Here is a 24,659-nt window from a genome sequence, read left to right on the forward strand (position 1 = left end):
GGAGATTTGGCAGATTAGTTATCGAGAGGATGTTTTCCAATGTTTGTCTCTAATTTTCTATCCATTATTCATGGTGAAGTTCGTAGCTCTCAAATTTAGCTGACTCAAAAGGACTGAATCCAGAAACACAGTCCTCTTCTTAGCCTTAAGACTAAGTAAATAAGTACATAAATAAAGTTTTTATGTGGACTGTTCCATTGGAACAACCGGTCAAGCTGGTTGTTACAATGGAATTATTATTATTATTATTATTATTATTATTATTATTATTATTATTTATTAATTGGTATAGTGGTTAGAGTACTAGACTAGGACCGTGGAGACCCGAGTTCAAATCCCCATTCAGCCTGGGTAAAAAGCCTTAGCCAAGATTTAAGAAGCTTTCTAAAAACTGTGATGGAGTCCAAGGAGCGAATGGCCACTGGGAGAGCATTCCAAAATCTGGGGGCAGCAACAGAGAAGGCCCTGTCCCGAGTGCACTTCAGATGAGCCTCCTTCATTCTAGGCACCCAGCACTGTTGGGTCTGTCAATAGCTATTAGCCATGATAGGTGGGTGGAATGTTCATGTTCAGAGGCACATGAAGACCAGAAGCTCATATGGGGGAGGGCAGTTACCTCCACACTTTGCTTGTCAGCTCCTCAGAAGCATTTGTCTGGCTACTGAGGAAACAGGATGGTGTTGGACTAGATGGATCCTTGGGCTGACTGAGCAAACCCCTTCTTATGTTTGTAAATGGCATTTGATGACCAGTTCTGCACATGTTTTAAGATGGTGTCTGATGTGAACCTGCCAGATAACTGAGATCCAGCGTGGTGTTAATCTATAAAAATGTTTCAAACAAATGTTGGAAATGTGGACACTCCAAAGGAACCTTTTTTCATATGTGGTGGACCTGTAGGAAGGTTAAGGCCTTTTGGGACATGATATATAATGAGTTAAAGAAAATATTTAAAATGACATTTCCTAAGAAGTCAGAATCCTTCCTGCTGGGAATAACACAAGGAGTGTTTTCTACAACTAATTTAACATTTTTTATGTACGCTACCACGGTGGCCAGAATAATATATGCACAGAAATGGAAGAGCAATGAACTGCCTTCAAAAGAAGATTGGCTGATAAAAATTTTAGAATATGCGGAGATGGCAAAACTTACAGTATTAATAAGGGACCAAAATTTAGAATGTTTCAAAGAAGATTGGAAACCATTTTTATTGTATTTGAAAACTATTTTCCTAATATTGATTTTACAACAGGGTTTGAAATTTAGTAATATTAGCAGGTTGAGTAGATCAAAATTGTGTTTGTAAGGTTTAAATCTATGTTCTGAATTATCATTATAGCAAGGGTTAATTCTATAGTTGGTGATTCACGAGGAGGTGTGAGCGGGAAGTCCATGTTTGTTTAATGTGTTGTGAATGATTATTGTTAAAATTAATAAAAATTTTATTTATTTATTTTTTAAAGAGAGATCCAGCGTGGTGTAGTGGCTAGAGTGCTGGACTAGGACCAGGGAGACCCGAGTTCAAATCCCCATTCAGCCATGATACTATCTGGGTGACTCAGGGCCAGTCACTTCTCTCTCAGCCTAACCTTCTTCACAGGGTTGTTGTGAGGAGAAACCTAAGTATGTAGTACACCGCTCTGGGCTCCTTGGAGGAAGAGCGGGATATAAAAATGTTAAATAAATAAATAAATAAAATAATCACTTTTTAGGGACTTTAATTCAAGTTTTAAAATGCATATTTCCTGCATTAATTATATGCAGCAGAAACCATATTCACAAATCCACTCCCCCTCCAAAGAAAGATTTCAGAGGTGTTCTTCATGACCTCCCTGAATACCAGACTTTGGTATGTGTTTGATCACTTTCTTAAGATCACTGAGCTCGTACACTTAAAGTTATAGACTCTTTCTTGAAGCTGCTGTCAAAAAGAGATGTTTGTGCATCTCCTGAGAGGATATGGGCTGCGAGCAACTTTAACAGGTGTCAGTTCTTTGAAGAAAAGATCTCTTACTTCTGAATACCAGAGCTCCACAGAAGATAAGCAAGGAATCCCTTATCTCAGAAGATCGTTCCTGGACTTTACAGCATCCATTATTGGTTAAATTCTTATCTGGTACCCCTTTGATTCTGCTCAAAGTGCTGGGCCAGTTCCAGCCTCTCCTTTATATTAGCTAATAAACAACTCTCCAAAGAACTGTCAGAAGCCGCCAAAAATACATGCTTTAATTACAAGAAGATTCTGCAACAGAGTGTGAACCCATATCCAGTTGTCTGACAGGATTTGATATTCTGTACCTGATCTATGGTGTATATGAGCTGATATATGCACATTACTTTGTCTGGGGGCAAGCAACTCCACTATAACATATAGCCCAGCTTGCCAAATGGATCCCTTGGATTGATTAAATTTCTAGGCCACTTTTTTCGCCATAAGAAATTCAAGGTGGCTCACAAATGAAATTTGTGACACATTTCATAAGAAGACACCCCACTGGAAACATTCCAAAAATTTCATAGACTGTAGAAAACATTCTAAACAAAAGAAAAGCATTTTGTTAGAAAGCTTCCAGTATACTGTTAAGGCCAGCAGTGCTTCATACAACAAGAGTGGACGGAAGGCAAATCTAGCAATACCATATATTTATCTATTTATTATTTATTTAGCACATTTTTATACCGCTCTAACCCAAGGTCTCAGGGCGGTTCACAATAAACAAATACTAAAAACAATTTAAAACAAATAATAAACAATTAAAAGTTTAAACAGTTAAAAAGCTAAAAGTTAAAAAGCTAAAAAGCTTGGGTAAAAAGATAATTCTTTAGACCTCTTTTAAAAGCCACTAGAGATGGGGAGACTCTTATCCCCACGGGAAGTGCGTTCCAAAGTCTCGGGGAGACAACAGAGAAGGCCCATCCCTGCGTGGCCACCAAATGACATGAAGGTAGCCACAGACGAGCCTCCCCTGATGAACGTAGTGGACAATGGGGATCATGCAGAAGAAGACGCTCTCTTAAGTACCATGGGCCTAAGCTGTTTAGGGCTTTATAGGTTATAACCAGCACTTTGTATTTTGCCCGGAAACTTATCGGCAGCCAGTGCAACTCCTGTAATATAGGAGTAATATGGTCTCTTCGAGATGGCCCAGAGACCAACCTGGCTGCTGTATTTTGTACCAATTGTAGTTTCCAGACTATGTACAAAGGCAGCCCCAGTCTGCACAACTTGTGACCCATCAAACTGAATACAGTTCACTAATCATGCATTGGGGCCTGCTAACTGGGCAATGAGACACCTTTTAAGTGGTGGTTCTCTCATATTCAGACAGATACCAGCTCTCTGTATTCAACCCACCAGTTCATTTCAATGGCTGTTTGCTGTTGTCTTCCTTAGGTCTCTTTTTAGTCCCTTTGGGTCAGTGGAATTTCATTTAATTTCTATGCCATGTAAACCTTTTTGAGAACTTCTTGTTGTTGAAAAGTGGTATATGCATATTCTAAATAAATAATAACAAAATAAATGTTTTGGTTTCCTGTAGTAGAACTGCAAAATCAGTGGAGTTTTGTTTTTTAAAATTTATATTCTGCTCTTCCTCCAAGGAGCCCAGAGCGGTGTACTACATACTTGAGTTTCTCCTCACAACAACCCTGTGAAGTAGGTTAGGCTGAGAGAGAAGTGACTGGCCCAGAGTCACCCAGCTAGTATCATGGCTGAATGGGGATTTGAACTCGGGTCTCCCTGGCCTAGTCCAGCACTCTAACCATGCTGGCTCACCTCATAAGCCACAACACGTGGCTGGGAGGATACCTTTGTGTGTCCACAAGTTCTGTAGACCTACTTAGGTATGAAAGAATTTCCATAAAAACAAATCCATTAATGATTATCTTTGTTCCCATTCTTTGACCCTACCATTATATATGAAGAGACAGCCAAAGCCATTTTGGTTCCTGAAAATCCAAATGACCGCCCCTCCTCACATGATGACAAAACTAAGGGCCAAACTAAGCATGACATTCGGTTTTGGTTCTCTGTGTTTGTTTTTTTATTATGGAAACGGCAAAGAGACCCTTGAAGTTTTTCACACCCGGCTTTTAGTTTGCATCTCCTCCAGAATAGAGATGTGTGTTCACGTATAGGCCAAAATTACCCCGAAGTCCCTCTGAGATATCAGGGAGCACTTCACACACAATTTGGGTTTTTCATCATGCTTTAGAGTGTAGCCTGATTTATTTATGAGGTTTAAAAATCCACTTTTTGCATTGGTTTTGTGGGGCAGCTTCGAACTTCAAACTTGGAAAGCTCCTGATCTGGATGATGACCATGGTAGGAGAAAAGGGTTAAAGGCCCCTCCCACATGCCACAGTCCCAATCTGAATCAGCCCCACCCCTCCAGCTGCTGTTTACATTTAAAAAAAAACCCATGCAGGGCTAAATGATGTTATGTTAATTAATGTCACATCTAGTTTGGTTGTAAGTGTCCAGTATGTAGATTGCTTTGTTATTTGGTTTTTGTGTGAACAGCCACAACTCAATAGACTCACAATAATATACAACCCACTCTTAGTACACAAGCTCTCAGTGGAAGATAAAGGTAAAATGTGCCGTTGAGTCGGTGTCAACTCTTGGTGACCACAGAGCCCTGTGGTTGTCTTTGGTAGAATACAGGAGGGGTTTACCATTGCCAACTCCCATGCAGTGTAAGATGATGCCTTTCAGCATCTTCCTGTATCACTGCTGCCTGATATAGGTGTTTCCTGTAGTCTGGGAAACATACCAGTGGGGATTCAAACCGGCAACCTCTGGCTTGAGTGAAGTCATTTCCCCGCTGTGCCATTAGGATAGGCAACAGATAGAAGGCCTGTTCAGGCATTATGTTGTATGAGTATACAGATGTCTGTACACCCATTGCTACCAGACCCACTCACTTCACCATTCTAAACTCAAGCCTCAGCCATTTTCTGTCTGTCTTAGTGAGTGCTTGGGAGAGAAATGCTGACTGCATTCCAGGCTCTGACAAGGGATTTCCCTAAAAAGGCAATACTCAAAAAGGCCACAAACCCGAGGAAATACCCTCACTGATTGCATTATGGTCTAAGCAGGTGAAATACAGAATGTTAAGGAACATTAAGGAACAAAAGAGAAAGGAATGCCAACTCTCTTCCCTCTGCAGTTTGATAAGAGTTCCCAAGGTTGAGCCAAGCTCTACTCAGCTCCTCCTCCCCATCCTTATCACATCCTTATCAAGTCTGTGCCAGAGGGTGTGATGTTCCCTCCTCTTTTGTCCAGGTGATTGCTCTGTGATCTCCCTTTCTTGAACATCCTTTGTCATGGAGCATACAGCAAAACACCACCCATACATAACCTAATCATAACTAATATTAATGCCTTGCCAGGAACAGTAATTCTTGAAGTCCCTAGGAGAGCTGGTCTTGTGATAGCAAGCATGACTTGTCCCCTTAGCTAAGCAGGGTCCACCCTGGTTGTATATGAATAGGAGACTTGATTTGTGAGCACTGTAAGATCTTGTGGTAGCAAGCATGACTTGTCCCCTTAGCTAAGCAGGGTCCACCCTGGTTGTATATGAATAGGAGACTTGATTTGTGAGCACTGTAAGATATTCCCCTTAGGGGATGGGGCTGCTCTGGGAAGAGCATCTAGGTTCCAAGTTCCCTCCCTGGCAGCATCTCCAAGAGAGGGCTGAGAGAGATTCCTGCCTGCAACCTTGGAGAAGCTGCTGCCAGTTTGTGTAGACAATACTGAGCTACATGGACCAATAGTCTGACTCAGTATATGGCAGCTTCCTATGTTCCTATGTTCCTAAGTCATCAGGAAACTGTTGAAGGGGACCATTGGTCATACTCCCCCTAGCCTCAGGACATGTTTTTGCTTATGAGAAGCCCCTTCAAACATGGGATCACACTTTTGCTTTTGGGATCACACTTTTGCTGCTGCCTTCACATCTGCCACACTTGCTGCCTGTACACCCGTGTGTACCTTGCCATTGCATGCTGCCCGGGTATGCTCATGAGCTCACTCTGTGCTTGAGCTCCCTAGAGAGAAGGATTTCCACCAGCAAGATCTAGGTAGATATGACACACAACTCGCCTCTCTTCTCTTTCACTCTTAGACCTCTATCCCCCTTCCTAATATAGCAACTTGGTAACGTGCCTAACAAACCAACTTTTCATTTCCTGTACTCCTATTACGCCTCAATAAAGAAACTCTTTGTTTTAAAAGTCACGTCTTTGCCCTCTTTCTTTCCAGTGCATCTACATCGTGGCTGCCTGTCCTGCACAGCTCTTAAGGTATTTTAATTTTTTTATTGCAGTTCATGCGTCTGCAACATTTGATGTTAATTCCCCTCACTTGAGCCAAAACATAGTCATGGAGGATGATAACAGACACACCTCCTGCAGACCTCATAACACCATACATGTTTTTGTGTGAATGACTGTACCAGCATTCATTTTAAAAGTGGACCTGGATCGAGGCCCTTCAAATGCACCATACAGATAGAAAGTGTACTGCTGTATTTGCATTCAACGGAACATGTGAATAACTGCACCTGTATACAGATCTGTACTTGTGGATAGTGTAAACTCATTTTACAAGTGTTAAACATAATGTGTGGATAGGGCTAGTGACTGCTTGCTGAAAGCAAAGCCTAGCTTTCATTGAGGCTATTCTCACGACCGCTGGAAAACGGGCTAAGGGAGCCCAGCCCTTTCTAGCAATTGTGAGAACCACCGGGATCGTGGGGGAGTCTGGTGGTTCAGCAGTGGCTAGCCCACCTAAACACCCCTCCCCTAAAATGAAGTGAGCGGAGCAAGTGCTCTGCTAACCCCGTTTTGGTGATCGTGTGCCACTGTGCGCAGCTTCACATTGCAGCAACACACGGGTAGACCCCCAACCTGGAGGCTACAACAAGTCTCCTGGTATCAGGGTTCCCCCCAGAATGCGCCACACACTTGTGCGGGGCATGCTGGGACTTCCAGGGGCTGGGCAGCCCCCAATCCCTGTCGCCCCAACCCGCTCCATGACTGAGCCAGTAATTGTGTGGGCAGCCAATCCAGACATCCAGGGAGGGCAGAGTGCTTGCGTGCAGGGAGAGCAGGCCATGCCAAACCCTCCTTGGCTCTCCACGTTGCTGAGGTGAGCCTCATTGTCTGTCTGTCAAGTACAATCTGTCAAGCGGTAGCCCAAGGAAACTGTGTTTCATCACTTCTTGTGCCTCCAACTTCCTCGCCTTCTGCTTTTTCAAGAGGCGAAGGACCCAACATGGCAGAGAGAAGGAGGAGGATTGAAGAGTAGTGGCAGCAGCTGGTGCACTGCAAAAAATAGTTTGGGAGGCAATGGTAGTTCTGGGCAAAACGAGGCAGCAGTGGGTACTCGGAGGTAGCCAAACTGTTACTTGAGGGGACTGCCTCACCTCGCCTCATTAGCAAGGTGCCCCTGGACCTGGTACTTAGCTACCACCTGACTTGGGTCTAGTTCCTCTGTTCTTTGTCCACAATACCTAAGTCATCAGAATTGCAGACCATAGTCTTTGCCCTAGATAGTCATAGATTCCTAGTCTTTGTCCGAGGAATCCCAGTCTTTGTCCCAGATAGTCAAGTCTAGTCAGATGTGCAGGAAGAGAGATCTGAGGAGAGAAGTTGTCTGGGAACCATAATAACATTGTCATACGAATGCCCATGACAACTCAGAAGTGCCTTGTATAATTCCTGGGGGCAGCTTTAGAACCCTGTAAACCATGAAGGGCCTAGTCCTGTTTACTATTAGTAACATTTATATAGTATTTCTTCTAAATGCATGCAACATTTTACAAAGATTATCTCAGTAAGCACTGCAAAAAACAAACAAACAAACAAACAAACAAAAAACACTGTAGCACCATCACCCCCATTTTGCATATGGGGGGCTGAGACTAAAAAATAGTGCCTTCCAGGGTATTCATGGCTGAGCTAGGATTTGAATTGGGAACTTGCCTACTCTGTAGCTTAAGCTCCTAATTACCACCTTACAGTAGCTCCTAGTTCTATAAGGGTAGGATAATATAAAAGCAATACAAACATTTCAGTTTGAAACGTTTGAAATAATTCTGAGTTTCCTATTAGGGGAGTGCGCTCTCTCTCTCTCTCTCTCTCTTCCTCTCTCTCTCCAGTATTTTTATATCTATCTATCTATCTATCTACCTACAGTATTTTTATATGGCCCTACATAAAAATCTCAGAATGGTTTACAATTTAAACCAAACAACAAAAACCTAAAAATGAATTAAAATTACCATCAATAAAACTTTGAAACATCATAAATGTTTTAAGTTGGAGTGACAACCTGAGCAAATGTATTTTAGATACAAAATACTAAATACTTGGTAAACAACTAATAAAAATACAAAATAAAATTAGCACTTTAAAATACAACTTGAAATACAAAATACAATGCCTGAAGAAATGAAACAATTTTGTGAGGTTCGTTACTTATCTGAACTTGTTTAAATTTCCTTTAAACAATACAAGTCTTTCAAAGATTAAATCACTCAAGTTGTACCTTCTGGGGCTGTGAATCAACCCAGCAAAGGAAAATAACTGTTCTATGGGACCACTTGATGTTAGACTTGTGTTATAGCTAAAAAATAGCCATTTGGGATACCCATCTAGCATTTTGATGTGCATGGATTTATCCTGAAAACACTGGAGTATTTCCAGCTTTTTAAACAATCAGATCAATAATTCCAAAACATCATAAAACCCTGTTTCTTTTCGCTATGTTTGCTATGTTTCTCCATTCTTACCACCCTCCATGGGCGTCTGCAGGACAGTGTGGGGAGGGGATATACACAAAGTATGTCAATAGAAATCAAAACACAACAGGATGTATCCAATGTTAATCCTGCTTAGATAGACTCATTAAAATAATTGAAAGTTAGTCATGACATAGGCTGCAGTCCTATAGCTGTGGCATATGAGCAGCAAGTCGTATTTATGGTGAAGCAATCATATGGTCAAATCATATGGAGAGGAGAACAAATTCTTCTATCCCAATTAATCTGCTCCCCACTTCCCTCTCTCTCTCTCTCTCCTATTCTTGGAGCACTGAGAGCAACTGTTGGGGGTGTTTTATAGCAGTGACTCAGAAGGATTCCCCTAGACCCAGGCTGTTACACAGTAAGAAAGCTAAAGAAACCTTCTAGTTTATATACGAATCAACAAGATTCATTTGTATAACCTCCTACAAATCAGAAAATAAAGACGATATAGAGGCAATTCTCACGACCGCCAAAAAGCAGGCTAAGTGAGCCTGTCGTGTGCTGCAATGGGAGCCATGCAGCTCCTGGCAGCAAACCACGCTAATTCCCCCTCCCCTTAGCCTAGGTTAGCGGAGCGAGTGCTCTGCTAACCCGGTTTTTTTGGTCGTGTGTTGCCACGGCGTGGCTCTGCGCTGTGGGAACACACGAGGAGACCCCAGGCCGGGGGCATCCTGGAACTTCCGGGGGCCACACAGCCCCTGATCGCACAGTCCCCTCCGGCTCTGTGACGGAGCTGGCAGTCATGTGGGTGGCCGATCCGGCCGCCCAGGGCTGCTCCGGTGATTGGCTAAGCCCACTCTGCCTGCAACCCCCCCTAAAGGGGAGTCTCACTGATCGTGAGACTCATCGTGATTAGGTTGCTGGATGAGGACTGGGAGACCAAGGCTGAAGCCTCCACTCAGTCATGAAACCTTCACTCAGTCAGATCACTGAATGATCTTGGTCGCTCACTATTTCTCAGCTTAGCCTACCTCGAAGGATTGTTGTGAGGATAAAATGGGGAGAAACAAACTTGGGATACTCTACATAGAATCGTCTGTTCCTGTGAGCAGTCAGTCTCTGTCTGTCTGTCTGTCTGTCTGTCTCTCTCTCTCTCTCTCACTCACTTTACAGGCTGTTGTGAGAAAAAATGTTCTGTTTAAAACTTCAGAAGCTCTTAATCCAGTCTAAGCAAGCATGGCTGGTTGATTTTCTGCATTGTTCTGTGTGTCCCACAGTGATACTGAGGCTGTTCTCACAACCAGCCTAACCCAGGCTAGGGCAGCCCATCCTGGATTAGGGTGGTCATGTGAAGCGTCAGGATCCTTGAGGACCCTGGCGCTCCTGAGCAGCCTGACCCTCTTACTAAACCCAGCTGTTAGCCCAGGTTAAGGATGCAAGTGCACCCTTAAGCCTGCTGCCAGGTAGCGTGTGTCTCCCCAAGCTGCCAGAGGAGACACAGAGATGGGGGAATCCCCCAATGTTTCGTGTTTGGTGCATTGTGGGATATGTGTTGGCTGGAACAATGGGTGCTGGCCAGATATCACTCCTTGCTCCCAATGGAGCACTGCTTGTCTGGGTGCATGGGAGGCATGCCAAAGACCTGCGGCTTGGTTGTCGGGCGGGGGTGTGTGTAAGTTAAAAGCAGCCTTTCCCCCACACACACCCTGCCCATACTCGGCAATCAGGAGAATGGCCTCAATGTGTCCCAACACAGCCAGGTAGCCTGGAAAGCCAGCTTAGCACACTGCATGCTCTCCAGCAATCTGAACACAAAACTCCCTAAAGGTAAGCTTCAGACAGAGAGTATGCTGGTGCTTTGTTTCACAGAGAGGAAAGAAACGTGAATTTGCTACCATTGTTATTATTCATTTATTTAACATATCTAGATACGGGCCCAAAACGCAAGTCTCTGCCTCTCAACAAAACCATAAAAACAACAGATAAAAAAGATTAAAACATTACAATAATTTAAAATTTTAAACGTTAAAACGATTAAAAACACAATTAAAACAATATTTAATTAAAAGCCTGGGTGAACAAACATGTCTTGACTGCCTTTTAAAATGTTGTAAGAGATGGGGAGGCTCTTATTTCAGCAGGGAGAGCGTTCCAAAGCCTCAGGGCAGCAATGGAGAAGGCCCATCCCTGAGTAGCCACCAGAGGAGCCAGTGGCAACAGCAGACGAACCTCTCCTGATGATCGCAATGGGCAGTGTGGTTCATAGTGAAGAAGGCGTGCTCTTAAATACCCAGGGCCCAAGCTGTTTAGGGCCTTATAGGTTATAACCCAAACCTTGTATTTTGCCCAGAAACTTATCGGTGACCAGCATAGATTTTTTAAGATAGGAGTGATGTGGTCTCTTCGAGGTGACCCAGAGACCAACCTGGCTGCCGTATTCTGGACCAACTGCAGTTTCCAGACTATGTACAAAGGCAGCCCCACATAGAGTGTATTGCAGTAGTCAAGTCTGGAGGTGACCAGCAGATGTACTACTGTTCTGAGGTCATTTATCTCAAGAAATGGACGCCCCTGGCTTATCAGGTAAAGCTGATAAAAGGCACCTCTGGCCACTGCCTCAACCTGGGACACCGGGGAGAGTTTTGTGTCCAGAAGCACCCCCAGACTGCGTACTTGTTTCTTCTGGGGAAGTGTGACCCCATCCAGAACTGGCAGAACAAAATCATCTCCTGCGTTCTGACCCCGCACGATAAGCAGGGGCGTAGCTAAGGGAGAGGGGGTCCATGTTCACCCTTCTCTCCAGCAGCCCTTCAGAGTAAGGGAGTTAATGAAGAAAATAAGGAGGGGTGGATCTGAGGGGCCCTCAGGAACTCAGGGGCCCAGGTTCTTTGAACCTATCAACTCAGTTATAGCTACACTCCTGACAATGGGTTCAAAGAACCCGCTGGAGAGAGGGGTGAACATGGGCCCCCTCTCCCTTAGCTATGCCCCTGCTTATTGCCTTTAATTACAGCTACACTCCTCCATCTTATCTGGATTCGGTCTCAGCTTGTTATCTCTCAACCAGCCCATCACCGCCTCCAGGCAGGCATTTTGGGAGGTTATACCTTCTCCTGATGATGTTGACATTGAGAAATAGATTTGGGTGTCAACAGCATACTGATAACACCCTGCACCTCTCCTTACAATCTCTCCCAGCAGTTTCATGTAGATGTTAAACATTAGTCAGCCACAGTAGACAATAGGGGATGCAGACAGGGAGATATTTGTAAACTACTCTGCAAAACAACCTGCCTAAACCTTAGGCAAGTTGCAAATTGATATAGAGACTGAACCAGAGCTTCAGTCTCCTCAGGTCAGGTTTCTAGTTGCAGCATTGCAACTAGGACAGAGGAACATTAAAGCAAGTGAGCTGTGAGGTAGTGAGTTATTTTGCACCCCAAATTGGGGTGGTGGTGATGATGGAGCTGCTCCCTCTTGCCTCCCCCCATGGACTCTCTTACACACACACACACACACACACACACACACACACACACACACACACACCCATTTCCCATTTTACTCAGAGGGACAGTCTCTTCCCCCCCCCCTTTGATTTTCAAACCTGGCTGGCTTACTAGTCAGCAGCAGAGTAAAACTATTCAAATTTCAGGGGGCAGAGAGGGAGGAACAGAGCGCATACATAAGGAAGCCAATGGGCTGCCTGCTTGCATTAAAAAATGCAGCTCCTGAAGCAAGAAAGCAAATCAGTGATTGGCTGAGATATATTTCAGGGTGGGTTTTTGTTTGTTTGTTGTATTTTTAAAATACAAAATACCTGAGCAAATGTGTTTTAGATACAAAATACTTTCCTGAAAAATATTTTAGATACAAAGAACAAAAGTATTGAAAATATGTTTTTTAAATACTTGCATTTTAGATACTGCCCATCTCTGACATCTGGAATACATTTAAACACAGGAAAGATGAAGATAGGAACCCCCCCCCCATTTAAAAAAACCCTGACAACTCTATAAGGGAATCAGTGCTCCTCACCTTATAAAATCCTTGTTAGCTAGGCACTCCATTAACACTCCTTCTGTAAAGCTAATTAGTTAGAATGACTAGAATTGTTTTCAGTTTGTGAAGAATATTCACATTTTCAAAATGTCTGATGATGCTTCAGGTTTGCAATTAGTATCACTGAAAACTCTGAAGTCATTTTCTCTCAGTTACCTTCATGGCTTTTTGGCAGAATGCATTGTAACTGTATGGCTCTGGGCAACATGATACACTGTTAAGCAATTAGAATGTATATTTCAGTTAGGCATCTGTGTACACATACCAATACAGTTGCATATTGGATTTAATTTGTTCCATAGGTTTCCAGATTATTTGCTCTTTACTTTTAGATTTGCAAGAAGGAGGCATGGACAGGCTTCCTGATTTAAATAATGTTATTTTATTTTAAAAGCACTGAAATCCCGCAATAGGCACTCAGACGAAATGTTTACTGCAGGCTAACTAACGTCTCTTTAGTGTGGGGTGCGGGTACACAGATGGCATCACATTTACAGTGGTTGAATTGGGTCTTCTGCTTTTTCTAGTGTCCCTCGTAGTACAAGAAAGCCCTGCGCCACATGAAGTAGAAACAGGACTGCCCTGTGCGCATCATTTTAATCGATCTCAAATCCTCTTCCATGACTGCCCTTCTGATTAATCTGAACGCAGATTGTGCAGTTGCATATTCCCAGGTAGCTGTTATACCTGTCTTCTTTTCAATTTTCCAGTTATTTCTCATCCAGATACCATTGTGCCTGACTTTGGGCAAAGTACAAGAACAAATATACACAGTTTGATTTTGGATGAAGATATCAGTTTGTCTGTGGCATTTTTTCTTTCTGTGCACATTTTTGTCCATATTTTGGAGGAGAGAACGTGGCCGTTCTCTAGACGAATAAAATGTTCAGTGCAGTAATGGCCTGCCACACCACACCTACACTAGCTTCCATATGGTGTCAATGCAGGCCAGATGTGCATTGCACCGCAGATGAGGTAGGTCAGGTATGCCTTACAGATGCCTTGTATCAGTATTAACTTCCAGTTAACTGCAAAGGCATGTCCATTGTGGCTGCCTCTTATCACAGAGCATGGCCTGGCTCTCTAACACTCCATATAGAACAGACACCACAGCAGAAAAGAAACCACATGGAACAGAAGCTGCCAATTCTTATTTTTCACATTTGATCTGGCAGCTACTGCATTGACAGGGCCATCGTTTATGGAGATTGAGCAGCAGCAGTTACACCCCTCCTGAGTTTCGGACCATGCCATCATTCCTCAGGCATGTGCTAGGATGCACTGTGCATGTGGTGCGGTGGCTAGGCCTGCTGGGTCTCTCGATCACCCCCTGTCAGCTGTGAGTTTGCTCTAGAACCACAAATCTCCCTGCACTGCACACTGCAAGAAATGATCAGTAAATAACAGACAAGGTTTTCTTTCAGGGAAGCTTATTCTGATGACTAATCTGATTGCGGTCGCTCTGGGAAGCTTCCAAGAAATCCCAGGGTTGCCTCGAACACTGCTGGAAAACCACTGTATTCACACATGGGAAGTGCAAAACAAAAAAAACCAAACGAGAGTATGCATTACGGGTGGAAAAAAGCACAAGTGACAAAGAGGCCTGATTGACTCTGTGGTTCTACAGCCTGAGATCTTGGCTTTTTTTTTTTTAGCCTGAAACCCCAAAGCAAAATAACTTTAAGCTACACCTCTTTTACCACTGAAAGATTTCAAAATGTTGTTCACCAAGACCACAGAACAATTGTGTTTTCTAGCCTGTTCTGCTGTGGTTTGTAAGGTAAAGGTAAAGTGTGCCGTCAAGTTGATTTTGACTCCCGGTGCCCGCAGAGCCCTGTGGTTTTCTTTGGTAGGATACAGGAGGAGCTTACCATTGCCTCCTCCCACACAGTATGAGATGACAGTATCTTCCTATATCACTACTGCCTGATATAGTAGCAGCGGGGATTTGAACTGGCAACCTTCTGCTTGTTAGTCAAGGATTTTCCTGCTGCGCCACTTAAGGTGGCCATGCAGTGGTTTGTACACAAGCTATAACCATGGCTCTTGTGTTCATTTTACACTAGTGTGACTCTAACGATTTCCCTTGTTCATCTTCTCATTCACACTGAAAGAAAAAGAAGGGAATAAGACAGATGTGGTTTACATTTTGCAAGCTTTATGCATAAAAGTCTCCCATACTAGCAATTTTCTGGAGTGCTCACAGGGCTTCAGCTAGGTGATCTGGAGCCTGGGATGAAGCATAGTCTCTCTTTGGGTCCTTTCTTCTCCTGCATGCCCAAATGCGATGAGTATTAACCTAATATACTGAGGGCCTTCAGCCTCAGCTGCTGTTTCCTCCAAAGAAAAAAGAGATCCAAAGCCATGAGCTCTTTTACGTTCTGTTAGTTTAGGGCCTGGTCTGTGGATAATGAGATAAAATCTGGATGTGAGGGTGCAATTTCAGCTGCAAATGCGGAGTGCTTTCCTGCTCTCCTTGCCCTAGGCTGCGACGGACCAAGGGTTACTCAATGCTTTGCTGGGAAAAGGCTTTCCTTTCTCCAGGCGCAGAGCCATGATGTGAGCAGCCCGTGCCCGGCAGCGGGGCAGAGGCCCCTTTCACCCCGCCCCTGCGTCTGACGTCAGCCGTGGGGGGGGCGTGGTCTGAATCCCAAACAGAGATTCCCACGTGGCTCCGTTTGGGAATTAGAGCCAGGCCAGCGCTGCGTTTGCAGTGTGGTCAGGAGCGGCTCTTCCCTGCCTTAAAGGCTCCAGCAGGCTCACACCCTAAAAAGAAAAATGGGGTAGGCACCAGCAACAGCCACTGGACAGATGCTGTGCTGGGCATTCTCTTAAAAGGCACATTTAGCAGAAAAGGGATATTTTATCTAATATGGACCAAATAAAACAGGTAAAGTCTTTAACTTTGAGTTGGAAGCCGGGCATGCGGGGCCCTAAAAAACACGGGGCCTGTAGCAAATGCTATATTTGCTACTACGTTAATCTGCCTCTGCGAACGCAGTGCCAGCCCTTTAACTCCCAAACAGGGCCGCGAAGCCCCGCTTGGGAGCTAAACCAGCACCCCCCGCGTCTGACAGCAGGCGCGGGCGGTGTGTCGGCACCGCAAAGTGTGGCCCCCGATTGGCAGCTGTCCGGGTTCTTTGAACCCGTTCGCCCAATAGTGGCTCCACCCCTGCCTCTCTCTCAGTAGAGTGATTACTCTGATCCCCATTTAGGAGCACACCACTCCTCCGAGGCAGGCTGTTGCCCATTGAAGACTGATCTAAACCCACTGATGACCAGGCTCAGAAATGGCTTCAACAACCCTAGAACTGTCTGGCTTGGGACTTACAGGCAGTGGACGGCCGGAGTCCACACAACCCAGTTCTAGACAAACAATATATCAATCTAAAAGCAACTCATCAGTAGTACATGATCTTAAGAAGCACACGGGGAAGAGTTTTGCAAGTAACCCTCCAGACTGAAGCCACTATAATTATATGAAATTTATTAAGTAAACAAGAGTTGCACCTAGAGGAAGGAATAGGGAGAAATGGAGAAATTTGGAGTAAATAAAAAGACACAGGAATTCAAAATAAAATACAAAAACATTAACTAACTAGCACTGAGTTTTACCTTAGGCTAGCGGTAGGCAGGTCCTTGGCTGAGAGAGGGTTAATCTCTACAGAATCTCCTTTGGAACACCAGCAGCTGACATGATGCCTGGTTACTGGCAACTCATGACTGGTGACAGCATGGTGTAGTGGTCAGAGTGCTGGACTAGGACCGGGGAGACCCGAGTTCAAATCCCCATTCAGCCATGATACTTGCTGGGTGACTCTGGGCCAGTCACTTCTCTCAGCCTAACCTACTTCACAGGGTTGTTGTGAGGAGAAACTCAAGTATGTAGTACACCGCTCTGGGCTCCTTGGAGGAAGAGTGGGATATAAATGTAGAAATAAAATTAAATAAAATGGTGGGGGGACTGGACCCTAATTTTGTGAATAAGGCGGGCAAAGGCTTTCTCACTCTTCCAGAAATAGACAGCTCTGGGATACAATGGAAAGAGAGTCAGCGTATCTCTGATATAATGCTGGTCTCAGGCCAATCCAGTGTTTAGGTTTTCCCTCAAACTAGAGGTTCCTCCTCCTTAATGGGTCTGCACTTACATGTCTAAAGGTAGGTCTGGTTTGAGCTGGTCACCTATTGTGAAAAAAGGTTTAAGACTAGAGCTTGATGGCCCTGTCCCTTCAATGACAAAAAGCAAGGATTGTCCTCATTAAGTAACAAAAGGGAGGAATATCTCATAGAGTGGAGTGTAAGTACAAGACATTCTTGAGCTAAGATGGAGATATGTGAGCTAAGATGGAGATATGTGTTTTGTCAATGCAACAAACCAAACAAAGCCACACCCCTTGCAATCAGAAAGTTGCACAACAGGTGAAGACACCATCTTTCTCTCTGCTGCCGGTTTTTGTTTTCTTACAGTGAGATGTTTATGTGAAGAAGCACTCAAAAATGTGATGAGACACCCTGCAGTCTAGTGGTAAGTCCATTCTCTGATCTAATTCTGCTGCATGTGTGGGCCAAGCCTAGGAGTCAGCTTCTGAATGGCACGATACTCTTGGTTAGAATTCAGTGGGTCTCAAAAGCTTGCACCAACAGAAACTGGTTTAGTGAATATACAGTACACCTTGTATCTTCTCTGCACTAGGCTTAAGCAGGAAGAGAACTTCTGAAATCTGAAGTTGCTTATTTTGGATGTATACATGTGTAACACCACTGGCCTCAGGAAATTTACTTACACCAATGTAAATACAAAGCAAGCTCAGATATGCAGCCCAATACTATGCATGCTTACTTGGAAGTAAGTCTTACTGTGTCCATAGAAGTGTACTCTTGAGTAAATGTACTTAGTCTCTCAAGTCAGTGTGACTGGTCTTATGCACATCACCAATCACTTAGCTCCTGCTGGGTAATTCATTTGCAGACTTGTATAATTAGCCACAGGTAAGCTCAGACATCATGGAGTTTGGTGCCTTTCCCAGAAATGGGGCTCTGTCTCCACTCCTTTCCCTTGCAGTCAGAAATGCTGTCTCTAATTAATTACTTCACTACTGCCAGGCTCTTACATTTTTTCTTAAATGAAATGTAGGCAAAGCTCCCTCCCCCTCCCTTTGCCATGTCAAAAGATCAGAGAGGTCAGGTCTCGACATGCTAAACCAGACGATCACTTCAAAAAAGTTGCTTTGAGTGAAACAAACAGGCGGTCGGTTTGGCCACTGTGCATTATGTAACTTGTGCACTGGCTGCAGAAGCTGGATGACTGACATAGAGAAATTCCTAGCAGAGGGGGAAGGGTGCTGCCCTGAAGTCACCGTGATTACCAACAGTTCCAAGAAACCTAAAGGGGAAAGTGGCTGCAGATCAAGGGAAACAAAATGGAGACAATCATTTCAAAAAGAACAGCCAAAAACTTGAGCACGTATTGCAGAAGCAAATGTGAGTACACATGTAATTTCTTCTTCTAATGAAACGGCATGAACCCAAGCCTTGCATATGAATAAGGATGCATGCCATTTGGGAAATGAAAAGCAGTCACAGCAGTGGAATTAGACAATGAGCGATCTGTTTTACCATAGATACATACACACCACTCGCCTTTACGTTTCTTTCCAAGAGAGAAAAGAAAAGACCCAAACTACTGTAAAAAGTCTTCTAACTCCCCACTAACTCGTTTAACCTAATTTTGAGTGTTGACTGCCCCTTTCCTGTGTTGCTGCCCCTTTAAGACCTGCTCTCTGAACAGTTTCACAGAAAGGGAGTGACCTCTGGGCTTTGACAGCTCCCCTAATAACTAGCAGAACCCTGGCTCCTCCCGCAGCACTTGATTGGACGGCGGGCCGGTATCCACTTTCGCGATTGGCCGACCGCTTCCCTTGAGCGAACCTTTAGAACTCCGAGACACAATATTCTGTTACATTGTAGCAAAATGGCGACTGTCATTCACAACCCCCTGAAAGCGTAAGTAGGAATCAAAAATGTACATATTCCGCGTGGTTTAAATATGAAAAAGGGCGCCTTTCCGATGCATGCTGCCAGAGTGAATCTGTTCTCTCCATACTCCTAGCTGATCTATCCTCCCTCCCTCTTTTCTTTCCGATCTCCTCCTCTTTTTTTTGTGCAACACACACAAGTCTCTTGCTCGGAAATTAATAAGACGAAATTGTTACATTTGCGTTCTGCTTAATTGATTGACGGCGATGAAAAGAAAGCAGAGTTCTGAGGACTAAGAGCCGGCTCTGCTTGCACCTCTCGGGGCTTCTTGGCTCTTGGAAACGGCAAGATTTTGACGGATCCCCGAGGGGTTGCTTGCACTTGACAGAGTCCTGTGCGTGTCGTCCGGGCCAGCTTCCACCGTCGCCAGCATAATGTCCAGCGGAGAAAGATCGATTGTAGAAACCGGGTGCATAATGACTAGCTTTGCAAACGGGCAGATTGCAGTTTCGGAGTTTTCTTTTGCAAACCCTCCAGTAGTTGGGATGACTTGAAGCTGGGGGTGGGGTGGGGAAGGAGTTGTTCCAAGCGGATTTTTACTGGTTCGTGCTGGCAAAAGGGGCAGCACGGATCTTTTCGTGGCAGGACAGTAGGGGCATATTAGCCATTACGTACGCGCGCGCGTGTGTGTGTGAGAGAGCGAGAGAGCGCTGCGCTAGATGAATGACCCTGGCTCGCGGCTGGTTGCTTTTAATAAAACGCAGGAAGTCCGGCGACCTGTTTTGCATACCGTTCGATGTTCGCTTTCAGAAGTAGATGTTCGAGTTAGGTTGCGCTTTAATTATGGGATGTATAGACCTAGAGCAAACGCCGCGAGGGTGTAACAGGGGGCGAAAGCTGGCTGCTCTCCAGAAGACCCCCAGCAAGCCAAGGTGCAGGTGTACAGGCTGGGGAGAGCCGCGAGGATGTGAGAGGGGATCTCCTACCTTGCTGGTTAAAGGCGGGCAGTTGCTTGGTCTTTCTTTGGACAGGCTCGCGTATTTTCCTTCTGGTCTGCAGCACGCACAGCCCGCTAATCCCTGAAGGCATTAGGGAGAGTGGGATTTGGCAGCATGTCTGGGGAAGGCTGGGGTGGTGGTGCGTTTGGGGTTCTCCCCCGCGGAACCTTTTAAGTATTACTTTTGCGCGCGGAAGGGGGCGGCGCTCGGCACGGTAGCAGGCGACCGAGCCGGAGTCGGAGAACCTGGCGTAGTGGAGTCCTTGGGGCTTGCTCGTTCTCCCCAGCGGATGCTTCAAAGCACTGGGGTTCTTAAGAGGCTGCAATTCAGTTCTAGGCTTGGGGAGATCATCGGCGGCGGCGGCTGCTGCTGCTGCTGCCTTTTTGCAGCCAAACTCTCTCTTCCGAGCGGAGTTGGCAGCGCACTTTGCAAGGTGTTGCAGAGTTACCCGCTGGCGAGACTGGCTCCGGGCCGGCTGCAGAGCACTGGGAGCGGGGCAGGCCCAGGGGAATGGGCAGAAAGCTCTCGTGTGCGCACCACTCCCCTTTTCCTTCCTGGAATAAAGTATTTGCATAATGGGAAGAAGCAGCAGCTTCCCTTTCGTGAATTCTAAACGGATCTGCGAAGGGAGAACTGCGGGTTTTCAGCTCAGTTCGTCCCACTCCGTCTCTGACTGGCGGGAAAGGGGGCAGCTGGCGGAAAAGTATGTAGGGCATGCAGGTTCCCACCAATTTAAATGTTTTTCACATCCATCCCGCCCTTCCTCCGAGAAGCTCGAGGCGGCGCACGTGGCTTTATACCATTCTTATCCTTCCTGACAGCAAGCCTACGAGCTAGATCAGGGAAGCCGGGGAAGATTTGAACCCAACTCTCCTTGGCTTACATCCAGATCCACTTCTGTGCCGGCCCAACTCAGCATGCTTTTATTTTATTCGAAAATAAGGCTCACGGTGTGTCATGGACCTCACTCTCAGGAAGGTGTAGTACATAGAGTTGCATACACAGTATGTGAAAGTAATGGAGTCCCTCCCCGCCCCCGCCGTCACAAGATTTCCGTGACCCTAGTGCGTTCAGTGGGGTGCTGATCATTCTCGTTCCTGCTTCGTCCAGGGTGCAATTCCGAACAAGCCCTTTTGTACTACTTAAGCAGTTAGGTGCCAGGTTAACAACTCAGCGGTGCTCACGATGGCCACGGTCACGTTCCGTGTTTGCGGCGTCCCTGAAGAACGTAGCCGGTTCGTGTTTGCACAGATCCACTAGCCGTGCAATTACTCAGAAGAAAGCGTACTGTAATGAATGGGACTTGCTCCCAGGTACGTGTGCCTCACATAAAAGGACTATTCTATCGAGAGAGAGAGAGGCTGAGTGGAAGTTTCTTTTAGGGAAAGTCACTTCCGCTCGCAGTCAAGAGGAGCTCCCTCAAAGGAATGATAATATGTCCATAGTGAGCTCGGAAGCAGGAGGGAGAGGCGTGGGTAGGTGGATCTGGAATCGATTCTTGCTTACATCACGGCGGGTGCGAGTGAAGCGTGCATCCATGGAAGTCGCAGGAGTGTTAAGCAAGTGTCGCGGGGTGGACAGACAAAAAGGGAGCAGATCTGAAGGCGGACCTACTACGCTCCTACCGCTGCATTATTAAATTTATTTGCACTAGTAACATTATGCATCAGTTAGTCCCTGCAGCTCCACATGGCTATTCCTGAGCCTTTTACCGCCAGTTGATTAATCTATCTTCTGGCCCAGAGTTTCTTCCCACCGAAATCTTTAGGAACAAAACCAGGCTTTTAATATAATTAGCTCTCTCTTCTTCTCCGCCCGCCCCCACCCCACGGGGGTGAGAAGAGAGGAAACAATAGACAGCCAGCGCAAAGATGCTTTTCTAGCGACGCGGGGAGCTGCTGGTCCTGGACACCGGCCCTTTCACAACTTGTGCATTATTATTAATTAAAGGACATGCATTTCTTCTTAAAAGTTACTCATCAGGAAAACAATGCAAATATATAACGGGGGTTAATGAGGGCAAAAGCAGTTAAGACATATCATGAGGGGGAGGGGAGCAGGGGAGATGCGGCGCTCCGTGTTTCAGCCCCATGTGTCCTTCCTGACAATGAAAGGGAGCCGAAATCATTTGCATTTCCTCTGTCTGCATTTTGATTGTGTCTCTTAAAAAAAAAAATCTGAACACTGACCTCCTTTGCAGAAACTGGCCACACAAAGGTTTTCTCCCCTCTGTGATGAGGGTCAGCGTTATAGGTGTAGCTTAATCTATTAAAGCAGGTGTCATCACCCTCTTTGTGTCTTCGGTGTATTTGGTGTACACTAATGCCTTTATTTTCAGTACACACAGCTTTGTCAGTTTCCTTGATCAGTTCCACGTGGGGGTAGTTTATTTCCAATCCCACTGGATATTTGTAGAAATACAAGAACCTAACTCAGCGCACTGGGGCTTTTGTTAATTTTCCAGTGTTATTCATTCTCTCTCTCTCTCTCTCTCTCATCACAATAGTGATGCCTCTTTTTCCTTGCTTGATCATCTTTCGTATCTCCAGTGCTTCTTCACTTCCCTCCCTCTCTTCTGGGATCCAGCCAATGATATGTCTGTCCATTGTATTGTTTCTGCCACTGAACACCTTGTTTGACAACATGGTATTTAGAGCCAGAAAGCGGACAAACTGAGATTATGAACCTAGGTGGTGCCTGTGGTACTAGGGAACAAGCAGGAGCAAGTTTCCCCCCTCAGAAGGGCCTGCCCACCTATCTGAATTAGAAAAATAAAATATGAAATACAAGTTTATTTTGGTTTGGAAAGATTGTAATATGTGAGACAGCATTTGTGTCTGTCCCCCACCCTGACCCTGAATCTCCCTTGACCCTTCTTGCCCACCCTATGTTTCTCTGGACTCTCTCTGATCATAAAAGAGAGTCAGGAAAGATTTGGTCATAACTCAGCCAAGGCAGGATAAAGCACCTGGAGATAAAAGAGAGCTTTGAAATGTGCTCATTTTTGAAATCAGTTTGTCTGTATCAGTGTTCTCTCTTTATTTTTTCCATCGGTGTGCGGAATAAGTTTTGTTCTGGGCAGTATGTGTGCCCATGCATTCAGAGAGGGGCCTTCCTGATTCAACCTGAGTGGAATAAAAAATTATGGAATAAAAAATTATCATCAACAAACGTGTGAGTACGCACACACCATAGAGGGAATACTGGTCTGTATCATCCTGTACACCTTGGATGTGTGTCCTGCTCCCCACCCCCATGTATTATTGCTTTGGATTATTTTAGCATCTTGGTAGGAAAAATATTAAATGATGCTCCTCCCACTTCTTGGATTGGATGTGGAATATATCCCTTCCACATGCCTTTTGATGGATGTAGATCCTGGTTTCTAGTTCTCAAGCAATACTGTTGCTCACCAACCTTCTTCTCATCCCTGGACCCTTTGGATTACTCACCTATTCCTTCCTACCATACACTGTATCCATAACAGTTCCATGATCATCATTGATCATCTGCGATTCCTGAGCAGAAGAAGGATGTGCCATGAAGAAGTGCTGAGAAAGAATTAAGTACTGTCCAGCTATTATTGCACTAGTAGTGCTGCTCCCTACATATTGCTGTCCTGGTCAGCTGTCTACCAATGCTTGTTGGTAAAAGCAATCCTGGTGCCGTGTCTCAATGTATTCCCTGTTACCTGTGTATAGTGTGGTTGGCCATAGCTGTCTTCTGCAACAAAGCCCCATATCTCTGTGAGACTCTCCATCTCTCCTCAATGGTGCACTTAGGTAATTTTGGAGCCTGGACCTAAACGCCTTTGGAGCTCCCCCTGCAAATGAAGCATCATCATGCTTGGCCGGGCAACCACACCACCTGGGACAGACTAAAGAAGATTTTGCGGGGTGGGGGTGGGGTGGGGAGGAGCTGTGGATACGCTGGTCTTCAGCCTGGAAGTCCAGGGGTAAGAGCGCCTCTGTCTCTCCACCTTTTCTTCCTTAACTACTTTATCAGTGCTGGTGAGAGAAGTACATGGGGAAGTTGTTAAGGAGAGGAAGATAATGGATTTCATTTGGAGGGGAGTAAATTGCAGTTGTGAGTGAGCTCCCTACATAGTTGAAGGCATAGAAATTGAATGAATGAATGAATAAATAAATAATAGTCCTTCTCCCTAGGAATTGCATAAGGCCGGGGTTCTCCAATTCTATAGGTTGGATTATCAAGATGTGGGTTGGGACCTCCAGGGGGGTTTCAGGCAGCTCTAAAAGGGGTCAGGAGGGAGCTGTAGGGAGCAGGGGCCTACTTGACATCTCCAAGGATGGTCAGGGCAACTGGAGGGAGACAGAAGCCGAGGAACTTGCTTTTATCCCATTGTCCAAAAATCCCAAAACACGACTGCTGTGTCTGCCATTGGCTTTGTGAGCGGTGGAGGACCTGAGTGGTTGTTGGGTCCTGTCTTTCTGTCCACCCCCCTGCACCTCGGAGACATCAGAGCAGCTTTTCGGGACGGCTTAAAGTTTCCAACAATGTATTTCCCTGAATTTTGGATTAGTGTGCATGCTGAGTGCAAAAAATTATGCAAGAAAGCTATGAAAATACTGACTTCCTTTGCAGCATCATACTTGTGTGAATTAGAGCTATCAGCGGTTGACATGATAAAGAGCCCATACCACTAAAAAAATAAACTGGGAGCCTGAAATTAGATTGGTAGTCTCAAGCATAAAGTCCGAGTTAGAAAAACTAAACAGGAGAAAGCATGCTTATCCTTCACACTGAAAAACTGTGTGTGCTTTATTTATCTCTATATAATCAAATCAGTAACTTTAATCATGGGGGTGGGGGTGTTTTATAACTTCATATATTATTTTAGGGCAGG

General features: G+C 45.1%; 1 protein-coding gene across 2 annotated transcripts in view; it reads left to right on the plus strand.

Annotated features, from left to right (window-relative positions):
• Positions 1-17,324: 17,324 nt before the first annotated feature.
• The window catches only part of DPF3 (double PHD fingers 3), a 273,036-nt gene continuing 265,701 nt past the window's right edge, over positions 17,325-24,659 (plus strand). The window contains exon 1 of one of the 2 annotated variants that reach the window (XM_053266047.1): positions 17,325-17,343. Coding sequence is in view for 1 of the 2 variants with exons in the window: in XM_053266004.1 (XP_053121979.1) it covers positions 18,790-18,821 (32 nt within the window). In the remaining variant the exon portion in view is untranslated. Of the gene's footprint in view, positions 17,344-18,699; positions 18,822-24,659 lie in introns of those variants that run through there. The other variant, XM_053266004.1, reaches the window with a different exon arrangement.

Source organism: Hemicordylus capensis, chromosome 1 (genome assembly GCF_027244095.1).
Source record: "Hemicordylus capensis ecotype Gifberg chromosome 1, rHemCap1.1.pri, whole genome shotgun sequence".
NCBI classification, from domain to species: domain Eukaryota; kingdom Metazoa; phylum Chordata; class Lepidosauria; order Squamata; family Cordylidae; genus Hemicordylus; species Hemicordylus capensis.